This window comes from Oenanthe melanoleuca, chromosome 10 (assembly GCF_029582105.1).
Source record: "Oenanthe melanoleuca isolate GR-GAL-2019-014 chromosome 10, OMel1.0, whole genome shotgun sequence".
Lineage (NCBI taxonomy): Eukaryota > Metazoa > Chordata > Aves > Passeriformes > Muscicapidae > Oenanthe > Oenanthe melanoleuca.
This window is the reverse complement of record NC_079344.1, coordinates 15,407,563-15,432,655: the sequence shown is the minus strand read 5'-3', so window position 1 is coordinate 15,432,655 and position 25,093 is coordinate 15,407,563. Positions and strand designations below refer to the sequence as shown.

The window sequence follows — 25,093 nt, the reverse complement described above, 5'->3', positions numbered from 1 at the left end:
TGTGCATTGCAAAGGGAAATTCAGAGGTATAGAAACGTTTAGCTGGGGGCTCACAGCTCTGGAGCCTGGGTTGTTTCAGAGGCTCACATTTCTGGAGCCTGAGCTTCACTGCACTGAAGCCTGAGTGTGCCCGGGGTTTAACGCTCCTTATTACAGCTGGGAATTCCTTTCCACTGTGGGAAGCATATCAGCGTGGAGGTGGCAGCATTTTGTGGGGAGGAAAAAAAAGTGATTTTTGAAACTGCAGGGCCCCTGTGCACTGGAGGGCGGGTTGCATGACCTGACCCCCGTGCGTGGTGCAGTGTGTGTGTGTTTGTCCTAGTCCCCGCGCAAGGGGTCCCTGTGTTCCGTGTCTCGGTTCCCGTGCCCGGGTGGGTGTCGCATCCCTGCCATTGGTCCTCCCGGCCGGCAGGCGGCGCCCTCGCCGGCGCGGCGCGGTGCCCGGGGCCGCTCCTGGAAGCGGAAGCGGAAGCGGCAGCAGCGGCCCGGCGGGGCGGCTCGGCAGCAGCGCCGCCGCGGAGCGCCGTGAGTACCGGGGGGAGCCTCGGGGGCCGGGCAGGGGGCTCCTCTTCGGGGAAGACCCCTGGCGGCCTTGGGACTCCTGAAGGGGCAGGAGGAGGCGGCTTGACCCGAGGCGGCGTGGCCTTCCGCCCCCGGCCAGGCCGGGCCGCCGCCCCGGCCGTGGAGGGACCCTCGGGATCTGCCCGCCTCCATCCCGGCTTTGAGGGCGCCCTGGGGTTTGCCCCTGGCTGTGGAGGCTCCCACGGGACCTGTCCCTGGCCGGGGAGGGCCCACCAGGATCTGCCCCTGGCCGCGGAGGGAGCTCCCGAGGTCCTCTCTCGGCTGTGGAGGGTTCCCTGGGATCTGTCCCCGGCCGCGAAGGGACCCCCGCGATCTGCCCGCCGCCCCCCGGGACCTGCCCCAGGCCGTGGAGGAACCCCCTGGAGCATCACCCCGTGCCGGGTGGCCGTTCCCACTGCTATTGGCTCGTTAACGTCTGCTGCTCTTCGATTTTTATCACTTTTCCTGCGAGAAGTAGGTCGGCTTAAGAAATGGCAGCATGTGGGGAATAGGTGGGGAAAGGAGGTTTTTTCTTTGTTGGGATTCTTTAGATGAAACGAGATTTGCAATTCAGGTTTGAAGGTTCATTGTCAGTTCCTGACGCTGTCTCAAGCACAGCGCTGCTCAGTGCATGCCTTGGACCCTCCTTCCAGTTGGACAAGGTTCTTTTATTCTGGAATTTTGTGCTGTAAATAGTGTGAGCAGAAGAAAGACCCGGGTTTGTTTGCTTTGTGTTGCCGAAGGTGAAATTAAACTGTTGGTGTTAAGATGGGTTTGTGTCGAGGTGCAGATCATATAATTTTCACTCCTTTGGGGAGATGTCTCAGCTGCTCTGGAGAGCTCTCCATCAGAGAGCTCTGCCAGCTGCCCAAGCCTGTGCCTTGAGCTCTAGTGATCCTTCAGTGCCTGTTTGCTCGAGGGAAATGGTTTTTTTAGGCTATATTAGTGTTTTGTCAGGCTCGGGCCAACATGCTGTGCCCCAGCAGCGTACACAACATTTGTGCAGTCTTTCCATGCTATATATAGGCACCCCCTCCCTCCCTCAGAGGACTGACAATCCTACACCTTGGGCTCTCCAGGAATGAACTATGTGACAGGAGTTCATAGTTTGGATCTTTTTAGAGCTGCCCTCAGCTCTGGGATTTACAGTGAGAGGGCTTGATTTCCTCTTGCCAGACATCTGGGCTGACAGTTTCAGCTCAGATACACTTTGTAAAGCCCAGCTACCTGCAGGAAGAGATATCTGCTGAATTAACAGCCTCTTGGCCAGATAAGATTTGTGTTGCAGATAAATCCGTTAGGGAAATGGTTTTTTTCACTGTGTTTTCTTCTGGTATTTGAAATTGGGACAATATAAAAGTGGTGATCACTGCTAGATCCTTCTGAGCATAGTTTGAAAGTGATACAAACAAACCCAAGAAATTATGGGAGAATAACAGGAATAAGGACATGAGGTGCCTGAGCCTGTTGTGTAGGCTGATGGTTCCAGATCAGCTACCAGTGCTGTCTTCTGAGCAGTTGTTTGTCCCAGGTCTTGCTCCTCTCCTAATCATCCCTGTTCTGATACCAGTGTAGCAAGATGATTTGTGGAGGTCTCACAGGGAAAGAAGCAGGTGGGAGCTTAAAGAGGAAGAATTCATCTGCTTCGTGACCTAAAATGAGTGGTTGGTATGTGTGGGCATGGGAAACACAACAATAAATCTGTGGTCTGTGAAGTCTTTAGTCCCTTCTGAAAGGCTAAGTGGTGCCAGCCTGTTTTCCAGAGCAGAAAAATCTTTCCTAGTTCTCTTCCTTTTGCTGTGGGTTTTATTCCCCACATGAAAGGATGATTTTTTTAAAACATTTTTGCTGTGGGGTGTATTGGGAGTGTGCAGTGAGGATTTGCTGGAGCTGAAGCTCTGCTGTTCTGTTTTTTCCAGAAACATGCAACATGGCAGCAGCCATGGAAACTGAACAGCCGGGCTTGGAAATCTTTGAGACTGCAGGTCATGAGGAGCAGGTCCCAAGAGAGGAACAGCCAAAACTGGAACCTTTCTATGTAGAGAGGCATTCCTGGAGCCAGCTTCGGAAACTGCTCACAGATACACGGAAGTATCATGGATACATGATGGCAAAAGCTCCTCATGACTTCACATTTGTGAAGAAAAATGATCCCGAAGGACCTCATTCCGATAGGATCTACTATCTGGGTGAGCTGGCTGTGACAGTGTCACTGCAGGGCTCTTTGGGATTGACTGCTCCTGACAGCTGGGTGTTCCTGGCACTTAAATCAAAAGGGATTCCAGGCCACACTGGCTGGTAAAAAGTCATGATTGTGATCGTAATATCTTATTAAAACTTGTGAAGTAATCTCCCATGGGAGTGGCGTGATTGGAGGTGACCCATTAGGCCTGGAAAAGAACTGGGAGGTGTCCTTTGGGGCATGTTCCCAAGCTGGAAGTCTGTTCAGTCAGTTTTCTGTCACCCCAAGTAATATTCTCTCCAAAAGCTATGCAGGTTTATCTCCTTTCTCTTATTACAGCTGTTCGGGGGAACCTTGTTCTCCTTCAAAGTTTCTTTCCAAAGCAGTGATTTTAAGTGTAATTTTGAAAGTCCTTTTTGCCTCAGCTACCAATGGAGCAGGTTTTCTAGGAATCCTGTGGAGAATAAATAGCAGTATAGGGCAGGGGCAGCTTAGAGAGGTAAATACTTTTCTCGACATTTTTAATCTTAATAATAAAAAACTTAATGTAGTTTGTTGTTCTTGGATTCACTTGTGCATTGTGCATTGTTTCACTAGTTAATGTTCACTTGATAGAAGTGATTTGACTATAAGTGATGCTGTGAGCAACCCTCTGAGTGGCTTTTTGGAGCAGGCCTTGTGGTGGAGGAATGCTTTTGTCAGGAGCTGCAGTAGCTGAACATAAATCCATGAAAACCTGGATTAGGGGGAGAAACAATGGCTGAAGCAGAGGCCTGGGAGCCAGAGCCATGTTCTAGTCCCACTGCTTGCCATTTAGGCTACTTGCTTAAGCTCAGGTTTGTGATGCACAAAGTCTTTGCATGTGCTGTGCAGTGACATAGTCAGAAAACTGCTGCTCTTTTTCCCTTTTTCAGAAGATGAGAGTCATAATCCTTGGATGATGCTGAGTTCAAGCACATCATGGGCGGGTTGAAGTTGATTCCCCTGGGATGAGCTCTGGTTTCCCAAGTGCCACTTCCTGAGCTACAGATCAGGCTTGGCCTTCCCTTGGAGCACACCTGGCTCTCTCTGGTCTGATCCCCATGTGCCCAGGCAGGAGCCCTCAGAAATCTGAATAGGACTGGGAGAGAGGAGCAGGACAGGGATGTTCAAACCGCTCTGAAGCTCAGTTACCTTTGAAACACAGCCTGTGTATCCCAGACAGGGGAATTGGCACAAAAGTCCTCCTTGATTTATAAAGCTTATGGAACTAAAGGGCAGTTAGAAGACACAGAGTGCTTTGAGCAGCATGGGGTAAGCCTGAGTTATTCACTGCCTTCTCTGTGAAGCAGGGAACTCCTGCAGTGCAGAGACCATCAGTACTTCCACTGGTAGGAAGGGCCTGGAAAATTGTTCCTGGGCATCCTTTGGGAGCATTTGGATTATTAACAGAAAGCTAATGTATTTTTTTTTTCACCTCCCTTTCACAATAGCAATGTCTGGGGAGAACAGGGAGAACACGCTTTTCTACTCTGAAATTCCCAAAACCATAAACAAAGCTGCTGTCCTGCTGCTTTCCTGGAAGCCTCTTCTGGATCTTTTTCCGGTTGGTCCTGATTTCTTTCTTGCTTCAAGCACATGGGATTTGGGGTTTTCATAGTGAAAATTTGAAGTTTATTGTTTTAAAAATGTAAAGATTCTCTTTGTACATGCTAACCCTGCAGCCATCCCAAAATGAAGCACAGCTTTCTCCTCAGTGTTTGGAGTTCCATCCTCTCTGTGTGCTGGATGATTCCTTTGCTGGCAGAGATGGCAAGTGCTAATTTGCATTAAATTCTGTGCTGTGATATCCTGGGGACTGCTGAAGGAGCCTGGAGTCTCCAATCACTTCCCTGCTGTCTTGCAGGGGAAGTGATGATTCCCCCGAGGATCAGTCAGTGGCTCCGTGACTCATGCTGGAGCAGAGGATCCCTTTCCCACTCACTGGGATGTGGATTCCCTTTTCTCTGCTGCACATAGCAAGCCTGCACCATCCCATCCCATGCACCATGGCAGGTTGGAGGAGGTGGGACAAACCCCACACGGAATGAGGTGGATTTTTCCCTGTGTTATTTCTCGGGGCTGTCAGCCAGACATAAAACTCTGGCTGTGATCTCCTCCCATCAGACCAGTCTGTGAAAGTGAGCAAAGTCTCTCCTGCTCCTTCTAGCAATAACAGACCCTCAGCCTGAGCCTTCTTGTACTAGTGAGTATTGGGAATAATGCTGGCCTAGCAATGGGAGGAGTGGCTATCAGTTTACAGTTGTGTGGGATCTGATCATGGCCTGCACCTACGAGTGCTGATGGCAGAGGCAAAGCAAGAGTGGGCTCCCAGCCGGCAGCAGGATTCCGGAGGAGGAGGATGTCTGCTCAGCCATCTGCTCCTGGAAGCAGGGTAAGGCATGCAGAGCAGAGGTGGTGATTTGACTTGTCTGCCTGTTTTCAGGCCATCCTGGACTATGGGATGTACTCCCGGGAAGAGGAGTTGCTGCGGGAGAGGAAGCGGATCGGCACCGTGGGGATTGCCTCCTATGATTACCACAGAGAGAGCGGCACCTTCCTGTTCCAGGCGGGCAGTGGGATTTATCATGTGAAAGATGGAGGCCCCCATGGGTTCACCGTGAGTTTGCTCATCTTCTGTCTCTGCCAAGGACCTCCTTTGGCTTGGAGTGAGAGCAAAGAGCAGTCATCAGCAGTTATTGCACTGACACAGGAGGTGACCTTGATAACCCTGGAAACAGGGTTATGCACAGGGCTGTGTTTCTGTAATTGTAGAAACTCAGTTGCAGGGCTATAAGAAGTGGTAAAATCGTGGCAGCAAGGCAGGACACCAGATTTGTTTGATTTTTCATGACTAGCAGTGTCCATCAAAAGCAACAAAAGGCTCCGTGCTCTTCCATGGAGTCAGACATCACATCAGAAACAGCTTTGTCCCTGGGCTGCAGTTTCCAGATCACTGTTCCGTGGTCAGTGCTGGATATATTACACCAGTTTTACACCATTTGACTGTACAGCTTGCAGAACAAGCAACCTTCACTCTGCTGGTGCTGAAGCTGGCCTTCAAAGCTGAAATAATTTATTATCATTATTATAATAGATGCCTGGTGTTTGTGTAACTGTGCTGCCAGGGGTAGTTTACTGTATCTTGAGTTGCTTTTGGAGGACAAGATTATGTGTTCTGCCAGCCCCTTTTTGGGTGCTCTCTTTAAGAGTGTGCCAGGCTTCCCTACACAAGCTGCCCTCTGATTTGGGGCTGATCCTCAGCTCAGGGGAAAGAGGCCTGATGGGACCATGGTAGAGACACAACTTTCCCTATAAAATATCTGCATGGTATCTTTCTGTGTATAAAGTGGGTAGATTCCTTTCTAAACATGTGTTTGAAATCAGTGCCCACACTACTGTGGTCTTCTGAAATCCAGGTTACTTGGTGCATGTGTTCCTGTGATATCATACCTTACTGTGTTTCTTTTTTGTTTTTTAATTCCAAATAGCAACAGCCTTTAAGACCCATTCTGGTAGAGACCAGTTGTCCAAATATCCGGATGGATCCCAAGCTTTGTCCAGCTGATCCAAATTGGATTGCATTTATCCATTGCAATGACATCTGGATATCTAATATAGAATCCAGGGAAGAAAGGAGGCTGACGTTTGTGCACAATGGTAATGCATCCTGAATTAAATTCCTCTACCTCCTCTGCACTTGTTCTTGCTAGACTGCACTGAGCAATGGCACTAAAGGTTCTCCTGAAATGGGGGTAATGGCCACTGTTAATTCCATCTTGTTTGTCACATTTGTAGGCTTCCTGTAGTGTAGATACTGTGGGATGATTCTTTTCCCTGCACTGTGCAATCTGGCAGAATGAGTTGTTTGTTGGATACATATGGAGGGGCTCTTCTCCAGAAACACAGCACGTTGCTTTTTTGCTGGAACAGCCTTTTTAGAGTGGAGGAGCTGTGGGTGGAATAGAGCTGGAGGAAAGTTTCTGCCAGTGAAATCAGGCTGCAGACTTTTAGAAACAGTTCAGGCAGTTTTTGAATAGCACTGGGGCTTCTGCTGGCCCCTCATACTCAATAACTTAGGTTCTCACTTCCTACCCTTTTCAACTCTGTTTTAGGCATTTGTCGTGGAAGAAAGAAAATGGGACATTTTGGATAAAACATTTTAAAAATAATTTTCGTTTTGTATTTAAACTATATAATTTAAATTTTAGTCAATTAAAATTTCTGGCACTTCATAATAATGCTTTAGACTATTTAAATGCTTAATATTAAAATCTTATGTAAGTACAGTAAAAATAAACTGCAGCAGCGACTCCTTCTCAGATGATAATTATTTATGGAGCGCTGCTAAGTTACCTCCAGGGTAACAGGAAAAATATTGAAGCCCTATGGATATGTCATCATGTTGAGATGTTATGTAAGTCTGTTACTTTTCGTTTGTACAGTGAATGAAATATTGATGCTTTCATTTTTCTGAATGTTCATGTTCTCGGTTCAGTTGTTTGGAAAGGTTTGGGGTTTTGATTTTCTTAAAAGTTGTAGTTACAATTCACTGAACTCAGTTAGAGGGAGCATTTTTTTTTTCTCTGACTAATTGAGAGCCTGATTAGGTAGAAGTAAGAAGAGAGAATGGCTTTCTTTTCCTAAAAGAAGCTGCCATGTCAGAGAAGATGAAATCCTCCCTAAATATATGAACAGAGAAGGCTGGAAGCAGAAAACGAATCTGCTGAGAAGTCAGATTTATTATCGTGTAATTGTTCCCTGGGGGTGAGCTTGGGCTGTGTTTGGGATAATGCAGAACTGGTTTGGTTCTGCAGCACATCATGAACTAATTCTTTGGTGTCTTTTTTTAGAACTGGCCAATGTTGAGGAGGATCCAAAATCTGCTGGCGTGGCTACTTTTGTGCTGCAGGAGGAGTTTGACAGATACACTGGCTACTGGTGGTGCCCAAAGGCACAGCCCAGTAAGTGTGGAGATCCATCGTGTCTGACAGGCCCTGCCTAGTGCAGAGCTCTCTTCCTCCTATTTATCTTTGTGCAATTTGGGAATGGCCTCCTTTGGAGCTCTTTGCAGCAGGGGCCTTGTGAGCACTGGGGGGAGAGACTTCCCTTCTCGCAACAGTCGTGGGACTTGTAGGAGTCCCAGTGTTTTGCTTAATGAAACATGAATCACAGGCTTTATTGGATTTTTCTTCACCCTTCCAATCAGCTCAGGCTCCTGAGGGAATACTAATGCCTGCAATAACTGATAGTTCTATTCTGTAATTCTGTAATGTTAATTCATTTACAGCACTGGATGGGGGTAAAGTTCTTCAAATTCTTTATGAAGAAAACGATGAGTCAGAGGTGGAAATTATCCATGTCACATCACCCATGCTGGAGACAAGAAGAACAGATTCCTTCCGGTACCCTAAAACTGGTGAGACCCTGAAACTTACATCCCTGTTTCTGAAAGACACCAATTTTATTCTGTGTGCCTGACAGCAGTGATTCTCCAAGACTAGAGCAGAGAGGTGTTGAGTAGTCTTTGAACTGGTGTCCAAGTTGTGCAGGTGTGGGGAAGCTGCTCTGGAGGCTGGATGAGTCACTGTAACTGTGCTGATACTGCAGCTTTGTGGTTACTGAGGGCTCTGGGTGTCAGGAGTTGGCAGGAACCCTCTCTCATTGTTACTGTTTGAGCCACTCTCTGGAATCCTGGAAGATCTGAGTTGTTGAGGAGTTGATTCTCATTACAGTTTGTGAGGGACCAGCTCCAGAATTATAGCCTTCTGGGGTTTTGGGAGGGTTTCTGTTTAGCTGCTGGCAGTGCCCTGGCAGTTCAAGTTCTGGAGGACTCTGATCTCCAGGATTGCTCTTGGACTTTGAACAGCAAACCTGTGCTGCTGCAGCCTGCCAGGAAAATGTCCTGTGGTCACATTTCCACACAGTGGATGACCTGGAGACTTCAGCAGCTGAGGGCAGGCTTGAAGTGTAGTGCCACTGGAAGCAAGGAAGTGAGATTTAAGCAGACTTGCTGAGGGCTGATTCACTGTTAGATGTGGGGCAGGTTTGAACAGTTCAGAGTTGTCTCTGCTGTCACAGCAGGACACATTGCTCAGGTAACAATGGTTTGCTGTCTTTCCTCAGTCCTGAAATCTTCATTTTTTGGAGAAATATTTTTGTTTAGCTGACCTCCTCAAGCTGCAGAATTCATTCAGATTTTGTAGATTCCCCAATTCACTGGAAAAGCTTTCTACTTTTCCTGATTTACTACTTGTATCAATGATAGAGAAAGGCTCAGTGTGAGTCTGGGAAGCAAGAGGTGATACTGTGGTTTTTTGGTTCTTGTGAGCACTCAGATTTCTGAGAGTATTTTGCCATGGCTCTAATCAATGTAAAGAAAACAAGCTAACAAAAGCCTAAATCCCTTAAACAGCATGTAGCTTTATTATCATAATGGCACTAATGATGGCAGTAGGTTTTTAGGTGTTTAATTTTCACAGATGCTCTTTAGCACTGGATCACTTTCTATGTACCACCTTGGAATAACAGCCACACAGTGAACCAAGGCCTGCTTTGCTATCCCAGTCACTCCTGAGCATTCACTTCCACCCTGTAAATGCATCCACTGACTGTGGGAGAAAACTCTGACTGGGACAGTAGTGTGGCTCTTGATTTGTTTGCAGGATTCCATCCTCTAAATCTCACATTTGCAGTTTCTTTTTTCCCTGCCTGGTTCTGTGCTGTCTCTCAGGCATGCAGGGAGGCTATTTGATCAAAGAGCATTCTGCTGTTTGCCTTTTCCAGTCCTGTATGAATTAACACCACAATAATGCACAGCAAACAATTGTGTCTGACTTAACATCTGTCTTTATAGGTACAGCAAATCCAAAGGTCACTTTCAAGATATCTGAAGTGACAATCAATGCAGAAGGCAGAGTAAGTCTATGTTCTGTTTGTTTGTCAAATACATTTAGTTGCTGTGATTTTCCTTTTTTTTTTTTTGGTAAAATTAATTTTCCAGTTCTGTACAAAGAAACTTTCCTGGTTGTGATGGCTTCCTGGCTTCTCTGGAGGCAGTGCCCTTGGCTCATTCCTGTGCAGATACTCAATGTGCAGCAGTATTTCTCAAGGCTGTGCTTTTCTTTGCTACCACTGGTGTGTGAACTCAGCTGCAGAGCAGACTATTGTAGGTGTGGATGGTTAGACCTTCTTATGTGACTGATCTCTTGATTGGCTGCAGATATTGGGAAAATTGGATTGCAAATACAGTATATCACCTTACAAAAGCATGACCATATGGAAAGAGATGAACTTTGCATTTGCCCTGGGATTTTTTAAACAGATGCAGAAATTTCCACAGCATGGTCCAAGATCTTTGGACAGATGGGAAATTAATCTTATTAAACAGATACATTAACAGCCGTAAATTATTGGAATTCTCCCAACTCTTGAGCTCCTTCAGCCATCAGCAGTCACCTGCTGGGATAGTGATGCTGGTGTCAGCCAGCAAAGGCAGGGAAAGTCTTCAGGACCCTTTGGGTACCACTGGGACTTGTTCCCAGTCCCACCACGGACAGACTGCAGCACTGCATTTCATGGATTAGAGCCACATTTGTGTCATGCAGGATGTTCAGCACCTATCCATGAAAATCCTCATGAAAAGAGCTCAGTACAAATCACCTCCCCTTTACAGGGGAAACTGATGAGTTCATATGAGTTGTGTGGGATGAATGATGGGTTTGTCAGCAGCATCCAGATTTCTCTGGTCCCAGCCCAGTGCTGGGCTCTGGGTACAGATGGGGTTCATCTCCTGTGTTGCAAAGGCTGAACAATCTAAATTGCATAAGCTGCACAGAAAAAGTCCTCTGTGTCCAGGCTCTCATGGTGCATGAAAAACTGATTGTGGGGGTTCATCTCAGTGTCACTGAATTGCTGCTTTGTCAACAGATTGCAGATGTTGTGGATAAAGAGCTAGTTCAGCCCTTCGAGATCCTCTTTGAAGGAGTAGAGTACATTGCTAGAGCTGGGTGGACGCCAGAAGGAAAATAGTGCGTATGTTAATCCTGTCTCTGCTCAGAGGGTTTGGGGTCCTACAGTCAGAAGCAGATTGTAGTGGTCTCTGTCTTCTTCCAGCTTAAGCCTGCTTTCACTTTTACATTGCTACCAACTTGTTTGTGCAAAGGGACCATTTTTCCAAAAGCCAAACCAGAGCCCTTCTTGTGTCTTTCTCTGCTCCCTGGCCCTACTGCTTTGGGTTTGGGCACTCGCAGCCTTTGATGTGTGTGTCCTCTCAGCATCCCTGTGAGAGAGAGTGCAGTGCTATTATCCCCATTTTACAGATGGGGAACTGAAGCCCAGAGAGGTTAAGTGCCTTGCCATGGTCACGCAGGAAGTCTGTGGCTGAGGAGAGAAATGAGCCCAGGTCCCCCAGGCCCTAGGCTAGCGCCCTAACCACTGGACCATCCTTGCTGACCAGACTTACTGATCAGAAAACCTGCTGTAAGTGCTACTTACATTTGCATGTCATTTTAACCCTGTAGATGATGTAGTACAGTGTTTCTAACTCACCAGAAGCTTCTCCGAAAGGGTATTTCACTGGAAGGGTTGTCCAGCCCTGGCACAGGCTGCCCAGGGCAGTGGTGGAATCACCATCCCTGGAGGGACTTCAGAGCTGTGTAGATGTGGCACTTGGGGACATGGTTAGTGGTGGGCTTGGCAGTGCTGGAGGAATGGTTGGACTTGATGATCTTAAGGGTCTTCTCCAACCCAAATGATTCCATGGTTTTCCAGAAGTGCACTCCTCCAGGTTTTGAATCTAAATATGGCTTTCAACTTTTTAATTTCTTTCCCATCCAAATGTGGAAGAAATACAGGGACACATTTGCTATATTATCCTGCTTTTTGCAGAATTATTGTTGGAGCTACATATAAAGCTGTCAGAATATGGCAGGGGCTGCTGCTGGTCCCTTTAGGTGCCAGTTTTATTCTCTGGCAGGTGTAGATCTAACAATAGTATTTTCACTAGCATCCTGAAATTTCAATTTAAATAGTTTCTGTTTCATTATTCCCTCTGATTTTTTCTCTTCTCTTTCTCCCTTGAAGCACAATTCAAATTGGGGAGAACCGAATGAGTTAAACTTTTGAACTTGCAGTGCTTATGCAATATTAAAATGAAGCAAAATAGGCTCTTGTGTTATGGAAGAGATTTGTTTATGTGGGTGAAATTTTGCACGTGACTTAATCTGCAATTGAATATTCTTGACTCCCTCAAAACGCCTAGTGCTACTGAGTGTCTGCTGAGATTTTCAGACTTGTGTCATACTCATGGTTGCATGTTATTTTCTCTAATATCTGTGTCTTCAACAGCATCTGGTCCATCTTGCTGGATCGTTCCCAAACTCGGCTTCAGATAGTCCTGATCCCTCCTGCATTATTCATCCCCACAGAAGATGATGCAATGGAAAGGCAGAAACTTATTGATGCTGTACCAGATTCTGTTACACCTTTCATTATTTATGAAGAAACGACAGACATCTGGATAAATGTAAGAATTTGAATTGCAGCCTTCTCTGACAGTTTGTAGCACTCGAGCAATGTTTATCTTACTGTGCTGCCTAGGAGAGTGATCCCGTTGTGCAAGTTCTGTGCATATTCAGTGCTTCCTGCTGTAAAAAACAGGATGTAGAGAACAGATTTGGGATGTGAAAACAGACCTGCTTTGCTTGAGTTGATATAGTACTCAAGAGTCAGGAGCAGAGCCCAGGGCTCTGGTGTTCCCAGGCAGCCCCTTGCCCACAGTGTCACTGGCACTCTTCAGCTTCTTGGTGCCAATTGTTAGCACCAGTGATGCCAGCAGATAAAATGTTCTCCAGGAAACAAAGATGTATCAAGGTGACACTGGGTGAAAAGTCCTGAGAGTCAGCTAACAGGCACTGAACCCCTCCTGAACTACATCTAGTCTGGTGAAACAGATTAAGGGTGTGGTGTTCTGGGAGGTGAACTGCAGGGCCTGTGCTTAGAGCAGTCATGGGTGTGCCTGGTCACTGCTGTAAAATGTGCCTCTCCTCACACATAAAGATCCCTGTCTCTGCAGTGACATCCCATTGGAGGTATGCCTGGGACCATCCATCACTTGGTGTGTTGTTGGATCTTTCAGGAGAGAGTATTTGCACAAAGCCTTCCAGTGAATGGTCCCTATACAGCAAGTGCTCTCTGTGATGCCACATTCTCTCCTTAGTGTTTGGTTTCAGGATGGTGCAGTGAGTTCTTCTTTCTCCATTATTTTTACTGTCCAAAGTGGGTCTTGACTAGCAGCTCATATTGTGAAGATAAATGCTCCCAAGTCCTCCAAAGATTGTCCCTTGAAGCAAGAGCTGGCATGTTGATGAGTGGGAGGATGATGTCAGCTCATCCTTTGAATAATCCTTCACTTGCAGGCAGCACAGGACAGAGGTCTGCAGAGCAGGGCCCACCTCTGTGTCTAAGCTAGAAGGGCAGGTGCAGAAAAACTTCATTAGTTTGGTGACCAGGATATAGAGTTAGACTGGCAGAGGGCAGGAGCTACAGGGAGGTGGCACTGGCTGCAGACCCCCCTGGCTCCAAATATAACGGTTCTCCCAGTAAGGAAAAGTTCTGCACCCAGTTAGCCTGGACTGTGTGGTCTGTGTTGAGCATCAAGAGGAACATACTTTGTGTGACTGCAGTACCAGAGTCCTGCTGGTGACAGTAATCCACTGCTCTGTCTCCTCAGATCCATGATATCTTCCATGTCTTCCCTCAAACTCAAGAAGATGAGATAGAGTTCATTTTTGCCTCTGAGTGCAAAACAGGCTTCCGGCACCTGTACAAGGTCACCTCGGTGCTGAAGGAGAGCAAGTACAAACGCTCCTGTGGAGGCCTCCCTGCTCCCAGTAAGGGCAATTGTTCTTGTGCTTTTATTGTCCATTTGTTGCTGACCAGTGAGGAAATAAATGTCCTTCCAGATGGCAGGAATTATTGTCTTATTGGAAACTTCTTCTGTTGTTCAGGAAAGCACTTCAGTTTGCAGTCATTCCTCTGGAAATTGTACAGGGGTTATTCTGTTTTCAGCATCCTTTAATTTTAACCCTGATCCTTCCTTATGGACTAGAGGGAAAAGTTTCCAAGAACCAGATGGGAAACAAGCTCCTGGTGATACTGAGACATAGTTGGCTTTTCCTCTTCACTGGAACTTGGTCTTGCTCAGATGCAGGAAATCACTGTGTGCAAAGCTCCCAGTGTGGTTTTTCCACAGCATGTGTTCTTAAATTCACACTTTCATGCTGTTAAATTGAAGGCACCTACTGACCTCTGTATGCACAAAAAATACTCTCAGTTTTACTAGAGCTTTTCCTAGTTTCATGCAACTGTTGTGGGTCTTTTTCCCACATAGTATTATATCTTGGGCTGATTAGATTTCTCTGAATGCATCTGACTTCTTTTTCTTGCTAAATCATCTTATAAAAGCAGAGTTCTTATAAAATTCTCCATTTTTGACACCTCATATTTCCTTTACCTGCCTGTTTTTCAGTATAAAACCTTTCTTTCTATGCAAGTGACAAAATATTTTTAGAAATAAAAATCTCTGTACATTGGCTATTTGCAGGTGACTTCAAGTGCCTCATCAAAGAGGAGATAGCAATTACCTGTGGGGAATGGGAAGTGCTTGGCAGACATGGATCCAATGTAAGTCTTGCTCTTGCTTCCTGGATATCCTGCCACACACACTGCAGGGAGATGGTCACTTGGAGGGATCAGCATATACATGTTAATCCAGTATGGTTTTAGCCAAAATACACAGTATTTCTGTTCTGTGTAACTTGTGAGCTTGCACAAGGAGATAAGGAATAGTCCCCAAACTGCTGCTCTTCTAGCTTGAGCTGGATGAATTCTTTGATCATTTGAATCAAACTGACAGAATTGTAGCTAGTGAGACAGTTGTTTGGTTTATCCCTTGCAGATTGCTGGCCTTCAGCTCAGCATTATAGAATTGGGACAGGAGGGGTGTGGGGGACACTTTGAGATGGTAGAACTGGATATTGAGGGATGTGCTGTTTGTTTTGTTCCTGACAGATCTATGTGGATGAAGCAAAAAAACTGGTGTACTTTCAAGGCACAAAAGATTCACCTCTGGAGCATCACTTGTATGTTGTTAGCTACGAGAAACCCGGGGAGGTGAAGCGTCTGACAGAGCGTGGTTACTCACACGCCTGCTGTGTCAGCCAGGTACCTGTGCTTGCCAGGGCTTATCCTGTCACTCAGCAGACAGGGCAGGATTGATGTATAACAAAAGCAGATTTTAGGCTGTGTTGTGCCCTCCTGTATGTTGTACAGTCAGTGTGTAAAACCATCCTGGAAAGCGGACTTGACCTCCTGGTTCCGTTGCTGTCCAGCTCACTTCAGGCAGAAGGAGCTGGGACAAATTGTTTGAAACTGTTTGAGCCTGACTCTCTGCCTCAGTGGACTAGAGAGCAATCACCAGAGGAGATGAGTCTGAGGAGCATTGGGTGGAGTTCCAGGAACCCAGCTGGGAATTCATGACCCAGAAGGTGTGTGACAAGCTCCTCATGCCACTCCTGGATTTGCAGGTGTATCTTTGGGTTTGGAGTGTTAAGGACTGTAGTATTTCAGACGCAAAAGTGCTCTGATTTCTGGATGTTTAATTTGGTCCATAAGCATCTTCTGAAAGATCTAAATGCAGAAGAAATGATCACTTGCTTGTGGCTCTGCACTGAGGAGTTCAAGGCATGTTCTTTTTCTCCCCAGGACTGTGACATGTTCATCAGCAAGTACAGTAATCAGAAGAACCCCCACTGTGTGTCACTGTACCGGCTGACAGGATCAGAAGATGATGCAGCTCATAGGACTAAGGAATTCTGGGCTACCATTTTAGATTCAGCAGGTAATGGCATGGGTGAGGAACAGGAAAAGGACAAGCAGGATCACAGGATAAAAGATATCCCAGCGTATGCTTGCTTGAGATTTGCTGTCGTGGCTTCTCTCTGAAACTCAGGCTTGTGTGAGGAGTTCTGTGAAGTAAGGAGGGATGTTTTCAGCTCAGCAACAAATGGATATAAACAGATCTTGAATGAATTTAGAGTGGAAATTACCAACTTTCTCCTGCCAGTTTTAGCTCAGGGAGGGGTTTGAGTGCATTTGCTTGCTCTGACATGCCTGCCAAAAAGTGTGTGCCTGGGAAGGGAGGTGCACTTCTTAAATAGTGTGTGCTGCTGCCTACTTGTGTCTTCATGGGAGAGTTCTTGGACCATAGTCTTCCACTGGATTTCTGTTGCTTTTTATTTCTCCTTACCTGAGGCATACTCCATGTGTTGTACTTTCCACATGTTAATGTAGTGAGTCCTGAGTGGGATTAGGAAGGGATGGGACATCTGTAATGTATGTGTCAGGGGAGAAGAGTTACTGTAATTCACAGGAGAGCAGGGATGGGAATGTGATAGGGGCTCAGAAAGCTCACCTGTGTCTGGGGCATTCCCAGTCTCTGCCTGGATCCAGCCACACCCACTGGAAAGTGTGGGAGAGCTCCACTGGGATTGCAGTGAGGCTGGTGACAGGACAGTGGTGCAGCAGAGCTGTGTTACTCATCCATTCCTGTTAAAACCAGGCTCACTGTTCCCTCCCGTGGCAGGTCCTCTTCCTGATTACATTCCCCCTGAAGTGTTCTCCTTTGAGAGCTCCACGGGGTTCACACTGTATGGAATGATGTACAAACCCCACAACCTGCAGCCTGGGAAGAAGTACCCCACAGTGCTCTTCATCTATGGGGGCCCTCAGGTGAGTTGGTCAGCAGTGGGATGGGCTGGCAGGGATCACTCCACTGCTGTCCTGCAGGAACACTTCCTGCTCTGTGCTGAGGCCAGTAGGTGTCATTTTGTGGGTGAGTAGGTGCTTGGCCAGAGGTGCTGTAAGGATTCATTGTTCCCAGGTCATGGATCCAGGCACTGCCACTTGTCTGACAACAGGTATAGAGTAGGAGAGCTGGAACTGGGAAAAAAGGGAATCGGATAGTCCTTGTTCCCAGTTCTGTCTCCTCCTTTCCAGTTGCCTCATTGGACCTCAGTACAGCTCTTCATACCTGTGACACAGAATGGCTTGTTTTATTGGGAGAAGAGTTTATTGCACAGCAGGGAGAGAGCATCCTGCAACAGGGAGTAGAGATCTTGAAAACTTTGCCTTATAAAATTGTATAAATCATTTAAAAGAAGGTAAATATAAATTTGAAATTGGATTAAGAGGTGACCTCTGGATTCTGTGCTGCTCTTATATTCCAGGTACAGCTGGTGAACAACCGGTTTAAAGGAATCAAGTACTTCCGACTGAACACTTTGGCCTCTTTAGGCTATGTTGTTGTTGTCATTGACAACAGGGGCTCTTGCCACCGAGGGCTGAAGTTTGAAGGAGCCTTTAAATACAAAATGGTAAGTGGCCCCTGAGTCTGGCTCTGTTCTCAGCCAGAGATGGGTTTGGGTGCCAGTGCTACCAGCGCTGAAGCACTGGTTTGCCTGTGTGACACTCCTGGGGTTTGGGGACAGGAAGGTGAGTTGAGGGAGGAAAGATACTTGATGTGGGAAAGATAAAATGTCATGGTTTGAGGTTGTGAACCAGCTGCAGCCTGACACAGGGTGGTTCGTGACAAGGCTGTGACTCCTCACAGATACAATTTGCGCTCACATGAAGCAGGATAGTTGCATTCTGAGCATGCATCACTCCTGAGCACCAAAGGTGGTTGCCTTGGGCAATGCTGAGAATGTAACTTATGCCTGTGACTAACAGAACTTTCTCTGCCCTGGCAGGGGCAGATAGAAATCGATGATCAGGTGGAAGGGCTGCAGTATTTGGCGTCACAGTATGACTTCATCGACTTGGAGCGTGTGGGCATTCACGGCTGGTCCTATGGAGGCTACCTCTCCCTAATGGCTTTAACACAGAGGTCAGATATCTTCAGGGTATGTTCATGCATTGAGTACTTACTCTGGTGGTGCAGACAGAATCTTTCCTTCAGTAATGTGACTTTCATGGATGGTCACAGCACAAAGACCTTGGGACTTGCTGTAGACAAGTTAGGACACAGTGCAATGGCTGTTTTCTTCAAGACTCTTCTATTTGAGTGGGTTCAGAAAGAAGTTGCTTTTCTAGCAGTTGTTGGTACTGTTGAGCTTGCAATGACTTAGTTGTGCTCCTGTACCTCTACCTATCTCAGGCCACCTGTGCTGAAGGTACCTTAGGGTAGCATCAGCTGCTGCCCACAAAGTGAGCTGAGCTCTTTGTGTTGTGAACCAGGTAGGGGAAACCCTTCTGGTGAAAACCAACAACTCCTTCTCATCCTCTCTCTTTTTGGCCCTGAGAGAGTTGTTCCTTTGCAGGCTGATCTATTCTCAGATCAAATAGCCCATGCTGCTGCATAGCAGTGTGTTCTGAAGCAGCCAGGAGGACAGCCTGGGGATGGGGAGAGATACTGGAAAGATGTTCTTGTGCCTGTCTGACTTTAGACCACTGTAATAAATGTCCAGACTGCCTTTGGGTAGAGGTGTGGGAAGAGCTGGTTATTGTCCTTGAGATGTGTTTTGTTCTTTATGGCTGCTCTTGCTTTTTTTAAGTCCAACCTTAATATTACTGGGATGTTTAAAAATGATTTGTCTCAGTCCTTAACAATTGTTGCATTTTTACCTTTACAAACAAATTTCGGCCTTGCAAAGGAGTTTTAGATGGTTTTGTGGTGGTTTGGGGTTTTTTTGGGCCTTTTTTTCCGCAAGCCTCTCTGCAAGCTATTGGTAGCTATGCAGGGTAGTTTTCTGAGTCCTCGGGAGCTGTTTCTGTTAAACATGCAAATGCACTCAAACCTATAAAACCTCACAGAATGCACTTCCCTCAGCATCACTTGCAGGGGATATGTTTAGAGTTGCTTCCAATTCACCTGTAGGCTCTTGCTGGTTTCCAGCAGGTGTGGATCATAGCTGAGCTGTGCTGTGTGCGAGCTGGGGCAGAGACAGCAGGGATTGCTTTGCTCCTTCCACAGTTACAGTGGGATGAAGCCGTGGGAGGGAAGGACATTCCCAGGTCAGGGGCAGTGTTGCCACTCCCAGGTCAGGGGCAGTGTTGCCACTCCCAGGTCAGGGGCAGTGTTGCCATTCCCAGGCCAAGGGGCAGTGTTGCCATTCCCTGGCTGGGGCACTGTTGTCACTCCCCTCTCTGTGGCACTGGCAGGTGGCTGTAGCCGGAGCCCCGGTCACGCTGTGGATTTTTTACGACACGGGATACACGGAGCGCTACATGGGCCACCCTGAGCACAACGAGCAGGGCTACTACCTGGGATCTGTGGCCATGCAGGCTGAGAAGTTTCCTTCTGAGTAAGTTTGCTTCTGGTTGCTTTCTTCTTTTTCCTACCAGGGAAGTTCAAGCCCTATAGACACATTTTTATCTCCCTGTTCTTGGTATTTCTCTAATCACAAATGCTCACATTAAATAATATTTTTTAAAAACAAACAAATACCCAACACTAATAAACTTAATACTCAAATGAACATTTACATAATTATAGACCATTCCATGTAAGCCCTTTTATGTCTAAAGAAATGACAAACATATCTTCAGTTTGATTAGCGCTTTAGAGCCACATTAAGCTAAACAAAAAATTAGTTGATTGGAATGTTTTTGTATATTCAGAGGCTGTCTCAGCACAGCAGAGCAAGATGGGGCTGTGGGCTTTCTTGCAAAGAACTGACAATCATCAAGGTTTAAGGCCTCATATTGTCCAAGTGGGGATGCATTGCTGAGAAATAAATAAGATATTCAGATAAAAGGTCTGTCTGACTGTAATATGCATGTGCAGGAAGAACTTTCAGAGGAGGAACGAACATATTTGAGTAATGTGTCTATCCAGAGCAGTTTACAACAGTGAAATTACTGCTTTCAAAGTAAATACTCTTTTCTGGGGAGCGTTTTTGTATGGATGTGTGTGGACTATGAAATGAGTGGGATGCTGTCTGGAACTGTTTGTATCTTGCTTTTCCCAGACCAAACCGTTTGCTGCTGCTACACGGGTTCCTGGATGAGAATGTTCACTTTGCACACACCAGTATTTTGCTCAGCTTTTTGGTGAGAGCTGGGAAACCCTATGACCTACAGGTAAGGCCAGAACCAGGGTGTAAAGGTAATGTGTGTGTCTTGGAGAAATCCAGAATTGGAGTTTGTACCGTGGCTGTGCTGGACACCTTGGAATTCAAGGATGCAATTGTAGCATTTGAACCAAGTATTTTTAAAATGTTAGTATTTTATGAATTAACAAAAAGAAAAACTGGGCAAATAAGCAGTTAAGGCTGTTCTTGAGGAGATCTGCAGCTGGAAGGCAGTGCAGCAGTGTTCATGCAGCATGGATCAGGGTTCTGCATTTATTTAAACCCTGCTGGCTCAGTTCAGGTGGAGCCCAGGGATCCCACAGCACACTGCAGAAGTGGGAATATGCTCTGGCCAGGAGGAGCTGCCTCTGCTCAGCCAGGCTGATCCCTTCCAGCACAACTGGATCCCAGTGGGTTCTCCTGGGTTCAGGCAGTGGAGGATGAGGTGTGTCAGTTCAGGTGCAGAGTGAATGCAAGGACATTCCATGGACATTTGGAATGTGGCTCTGGGACTAACTTAAATATTGGCACCTTCAACTGCCGTGGATATTCATGACTTTATTTTACATTTCAGATCTACCCTCAGGAGAGACACAGCATCAGGGTCCCTGAGTCGGGGGAGCACTATGAACTGCACCTGCTGTATTACCTGCAGGAGAACCTGGGCTCTCACATTGCTGCCATGAAGGCCATGTGACTGACCTCAGAGCTCTGCTCCACGGCTGCTCTCCGGACAAGGAGGTGTAGGAAACTAGAGAAAATACGATGGAATGTTGCTTTCTGGTGCCTGCCACACGTACACACACGTACACACCCTCACAGACACTTTTTTAAAGTAAATTTGGTGCCATACGGGAAATTAAAGTACGGTGATCTTATAACTTCAGTTATTAAACTTCAAGTTTAAGCTGTAAATAAAATCCAATGTCTGTGGTATAATACAGTACCATGGGTGTTCTCTTGGGGGACGAGCTGAAGCTGAAAATAACGTACTTTTACAGCACCAGATCTTCACTTTTTAAAAGCATTATGGCATAATTGATGTATTTTTACAGTGTGTTCCTTGATATCTTATTATATTATACTGGATAATTTACTCACTACACAGCAAGAGTTTACCTGAATGGTTACAACTTTTATTAATTTTAAATGCTATCATATAGCTTTTATGCTTTGTTAAAGGGATGTGTCTCACTCCTTAGAAGGTGGTCACAAGTTGGACACATCCCCTGTCTAGATGTTAACTGTTTTTTAAGAAGAAAGACTTTTAAGCTTCCTCTTAACATATTTAAAGTTTGGATTCAGATCAGTTGATGCCAGGTTCTTTGATTCCTTCTCCCTTAGGATAAATCATTCTCTCTTCTTCCAGCAGCTTGAGAACCTATCCTGATTGTACTTGATTTCAATGGAGAAGTGAATTGATACTTTACTGTGATATGGGCATAACAATCTTGTATTCTGAGGTGCAAACTAACGTAAGTTAAAGTGCAGAAACTGTAAACTTTCAAACAAGCTTCAAAGTGCATCTTGTTGAGATTTTTTCCTGATGTTCACTTTGGAGCTGGGTTTGCAATACTCATTCCTCACCCTCACATCAGCATGATATAGGCATATGCATCATGTTACAATTTAGAAATTCAATACTCTATTTCCAAGGTCTGCAGAAGATGTGTGGGGAGACCTTACATGTGAGGCAATATGAACTGTTCTGTTGAATTTCATCATGTATGAGGGGCTATTTCCCAGGCTCATGCTCTGTCCAGTCCCCTGTTCCTGGGTCCTTTCTAGCACTACTGTGCATGATGATGATGATGATGATGATGATGATGCTGTCTTTGAGAACACCTTTCTGTACAGCTTCAGGTAACCCTCAAGGAACTGCAGTCCCTGTTGTGTTTTTTCTACTGAGGTTTTACCTAAGCAGCAGGTTTGGCTGAAAAGCATAAGTGTGTGAAGGCACTTTTAACTGGCAACAGGCAATTTAGGATAGAAATACATAGAAAGTTATTCTCTTTAATCCAGAAAATTCTCCCTTTGAGACTTGCTTCTGGGACTCTGATAAGTTTTAATGGTTTTCTTAGAAACCCAGGAACTTCCTTTTCTTTCTGTTTTGGTGCTAGAGAGAAGCAGAGCATGATTTTCTTTTCATCTGCTGAAAATCTGGAATCACTCTCAGTGTTTACACTCTTATGACTCCACACGTTGTAATCTTGTACTTTCCTTGTTCAGCTTGATCCCAAAACTCTGGAATTTAAGAGAGTCTGGCTGTATTGGATCAAACTGCATCGTTTTTCAGTTAAACTGCTGGGCATGTGCACCAAAGCGAGGGAGCTGGGGCAGTTACACGGTTGTAAAAGCCTTGTGTGTGAACAGGATCTGGTTTTTGGGATACACAAAGGAGCCAAAGCCAGCAGGCGTGCAGGGAGTGGTTCCTCCGTGCAGGGAGAGGTTCCTCTGCAGTGGGGAGCCTTGGGTCGGGCTGTTGCCTGGTTTTCAGATCGCAGTGATTAAAAGTGGATCAGTTAAAACACCATTAGCAGATCAATAACGAGTTGATTTTGGGAAGGGCGTGGCAGGGAAAGAGCCCAGCTCCAGGAGTATCTTCTCTCAGCCATTAATTGTGGCTGAATAAGGGCAGCATCCCAGGGGAGTGTGCTACAGTCAGCACCAAGAGAGGAGCACATGTGCAACACAACAAAAAGAAGCTGTTCCTCTGGAATTCCATTGTGCTCCCAACGTGTTTATGCTGTATTATATATACATATATCTATATCTGTTCATATATACATATATGTATAAAATTACCCATGGATAGTATTCACCTTTTCCAAGGTTGTTAATATTTTGTTCAATATTAAATTAACTTGCTTTTTTGGGGTGTTTTTGTTCTTTTTTAGAGGTGATTACCCTTGAATGTAAATGTATATGATTTTTAAGATGAAATTGATCATTTTGTTTAAAAAACAGAACAAAAATGGCCTTCATCAAACAGTGCTTTTTGGGGAACTGCAGAACTAAACATTATGTGAGTAAACCAGGCTGGGTTTGGATTTGAGGCAGGATGTGATTACAAGTGCTGACATAGGATTTTTAATAATGCATCCTTCCACTGTTTTAAATATATACTTCAAAAAGCTATTATAGTACAATATACTGTAACTGCTCTGTTTTGCAGCATAAATTTTGGAATTTTTTTACTACCATTTTTATTTTCTTTTTCTGTAGTTAAGCACTTTAAGACCCCGTGCTCTCTTATCCTGTGGAAGTGCTGGAAGGATTTATCACCACAGTTTTGTAGTTCTTGCAGAAGAGATGCCTTAGATGAAGTCTGATTCCATCTAAATTCCCAGTGAAGAAAGGCACCATTGTGATCAAGACTGCAGAGGTAGGCAGGTGTTAGTGCTGAGGAACTTGGCATCCTTATTTTTGGTGGGGGAGTGGTACTCCTGCACCTTGTAGGGTGAAGTCCTGGTCTGGCCAAGGAACAGGCTGGCCAAGGCTGTACCTCACAGTCCTGGAGATGGGAATGTCACTCAAGGAGATTTCCACCCTGTTTGAGATTTGGGATTGTACTTCATCACTTCCTGCATGTTAAAAAATCTCTTGGTTAGCGTGAGTTTTAAGCAGGACTAGTGAGATCCTGGGGCAGCACATGCAAGGGAGGTTGTGGAGCAAAAAGGTATGAGGAGGAGCCTTTGCTGTGGCTCCCAAACCAGAGCTTGGTATGTCCCTGTGGAGGTTCCTCTGCCATCCAGGTGTGTCTGCCCAGCAGGAGCCCTGCTCTGAGCAGGAGTGGGACTCAGCCTTCCTTGCATGCTGGATATTTAGTTGCACAGGTGTCTTTGAGATGAATGTTTTCATATGTTTAAGAATATATCTGAAATATGGGGATCTGAATGCTGAGATACTGAAGTTGTGTGTTGGTGCAGGCAGTTTCCTGTCTTTTGGGGTGATTTGGTTTGGTTGTGTTTGTTCCTGGTGAAAGCATGTTCTTTCACCCCATTTTAGTGCAGCTTCCAGTGATGCCTTGTGAGTGTGGGATGTGCAAAGCTGTTGGGTTTCACCCCCACCTCCCTTTGTTCTCAATGATCTTTTTTTATTCAGAACACAGTAAAATTAATATTTACCCAGAACTGCTTAATTTTTACAAACTCAATGGAAAAATGAGCTCAAAGCACCAAAGCAAAGCTTTGAAAATAGCTAAGTTCATTATATTAGAATGGAAAATGCATTCCCTACTTACTAGTGGCATTTGGAAATAGGCTATGGAAAAACTTTCTGAGTGGGATAATGTAGTAATGCTTTAACCCTGGAGCACCTGCACCTGCACCTGGGTAGGAAATTGTGGAGAATTCTCATACTCCCAAGTTCCAGCCCATATTCCCTGCCAGGAGAAGTGGGTTGTGCTCCTACTGGGTGTGTCTGTGTGTCTGGCTGTCCTGCTGCTGCCGTGACACCTAGCCCCTGCCCAGGCAATAACAGAGCCTGAGTGAGCAAAACATGGGCCAGGTGAGGCCCCTGCCTGTTTCCTTGAGTGCCAGAACCCTGCAGAGACTTTCCACCTGCCCCTTTGGAAGGGGCAGAGAGCTCTTCCTGCAGTTTTTCCTTGGCTGTTCTGCACAGTAGAAGTTCAGGTGTTTAATTTGAGAACATGAAGTGCCTGCTGTTTGCGTTAACAAAATTGCATGTCTCACTCCAGTGGGTTTATTGGGCTCCCTCCCTCCCCGCCCCCCTCAAGCTCCATGGCTTTTAATCATGTAAAGTGGAGACATTAGTTTTGCTGCGTTTTATTACAAAACCTTTGTTGCAATAAAGATGCTGCTAAATAAATTGAATTAAATGTTGGGTTTTTCTCCACCCTATTTTCAACTGTCTCTCTCCTTGATTTAGGAGAGCTCGTATGTAATTAAATCTGTGCCCGCGTTGCGCTGTGGAAAGCAGCAGTGATGTGTGTTTGATGCACGTCGGGTGTTCCACAAAAGCATCTGCCGTGTTTCCTGTCCCTTGAGGTTTGGGAGATGGATACCATCAGGAAGATGAGGCATGTCCTTGGCACAGACGTGTTCCCTCTCCTGAGTGTTTCCATGTGAATGCTGTTCACAGCCCTCGGCAGCCACCAGCCGGAGCTGTCGCACCGGCGACTGCAGGACGCAGCCTCGCCGAGCTGGGACAAGTGCCACGGGGGAGAAGGTGGCCCTGT

At 45.9% G+C, this 25,093-nt stretch overlaps 1 protein-coding gene across 4 annotated transcripts; it reads left to right on the top strand.

The window, feature by feature from the left end:
• The first annotated feature begins 452 nt into the window (after positions 1 to 452).
• Positions 453 to 24,733, top strand: DPP8 (dipeptidyl peptidase 8). Of its 4 annotated transcripts, none has more exons than XM_056499796.1 (20): positions 453 to 525; positions 2,481 to 2,750; positions 4,216 to 4,328; positions 5,208 to 5,381; positions 6,253 to 6,421; positions 7,615 to 7,725; positions 8,052 to 8,180; positions 9,618 to 9,679; positions 10,691 to 10,791; positions 12,110 to 12,287; positions 13,494 to 13,653; positions 14,367 to 14,446; positions 14,834 to 14,986; positions 15,527 to 15,662; positions 16,407 to 16,552; positions 17,050 to 17,196; positions 17,572 to 17,724; positions 18,983 to 19,125; positions 19,792 to 19,903; positions 20,468 to 24,733. In XM_056499796.1, the coding sequence occupies exons 2-20, from the start codon at positions 2,492 to 2,494 to the stop codon at positions 20,588 to 20,590; spliced, it is 2,649 nt and encodes an 882-aa protein (XP_056355771.1). In that variant the 5' UTR covers positions 453 to 525; positions 2,481 to 2,491; the 3' UTR covers positions 20,591 to 24,733. The 4 variants fall into 4 exon arrangements, 3 of the variants coding, with proteins under 3 accessions (XP_056355771.1, XP_056355773.1, XP_056355772.1); XM_056499797.1 differs by lacking the exon at positions 453 to 525 and adding an exon at positions 751 to 1,035; XM_056499798.1 differs by lacking the exons at positions 19,792 to 19,903; positions 20,468 to 24,733 and having other exon boundaries at positions 466 to 525; positions 17,572 to 17,708; positions 18,983 to 19,075.
• The last annotated feature ends 360 nt before the right edge of the window (positions 24,734 to 25,093 follow it).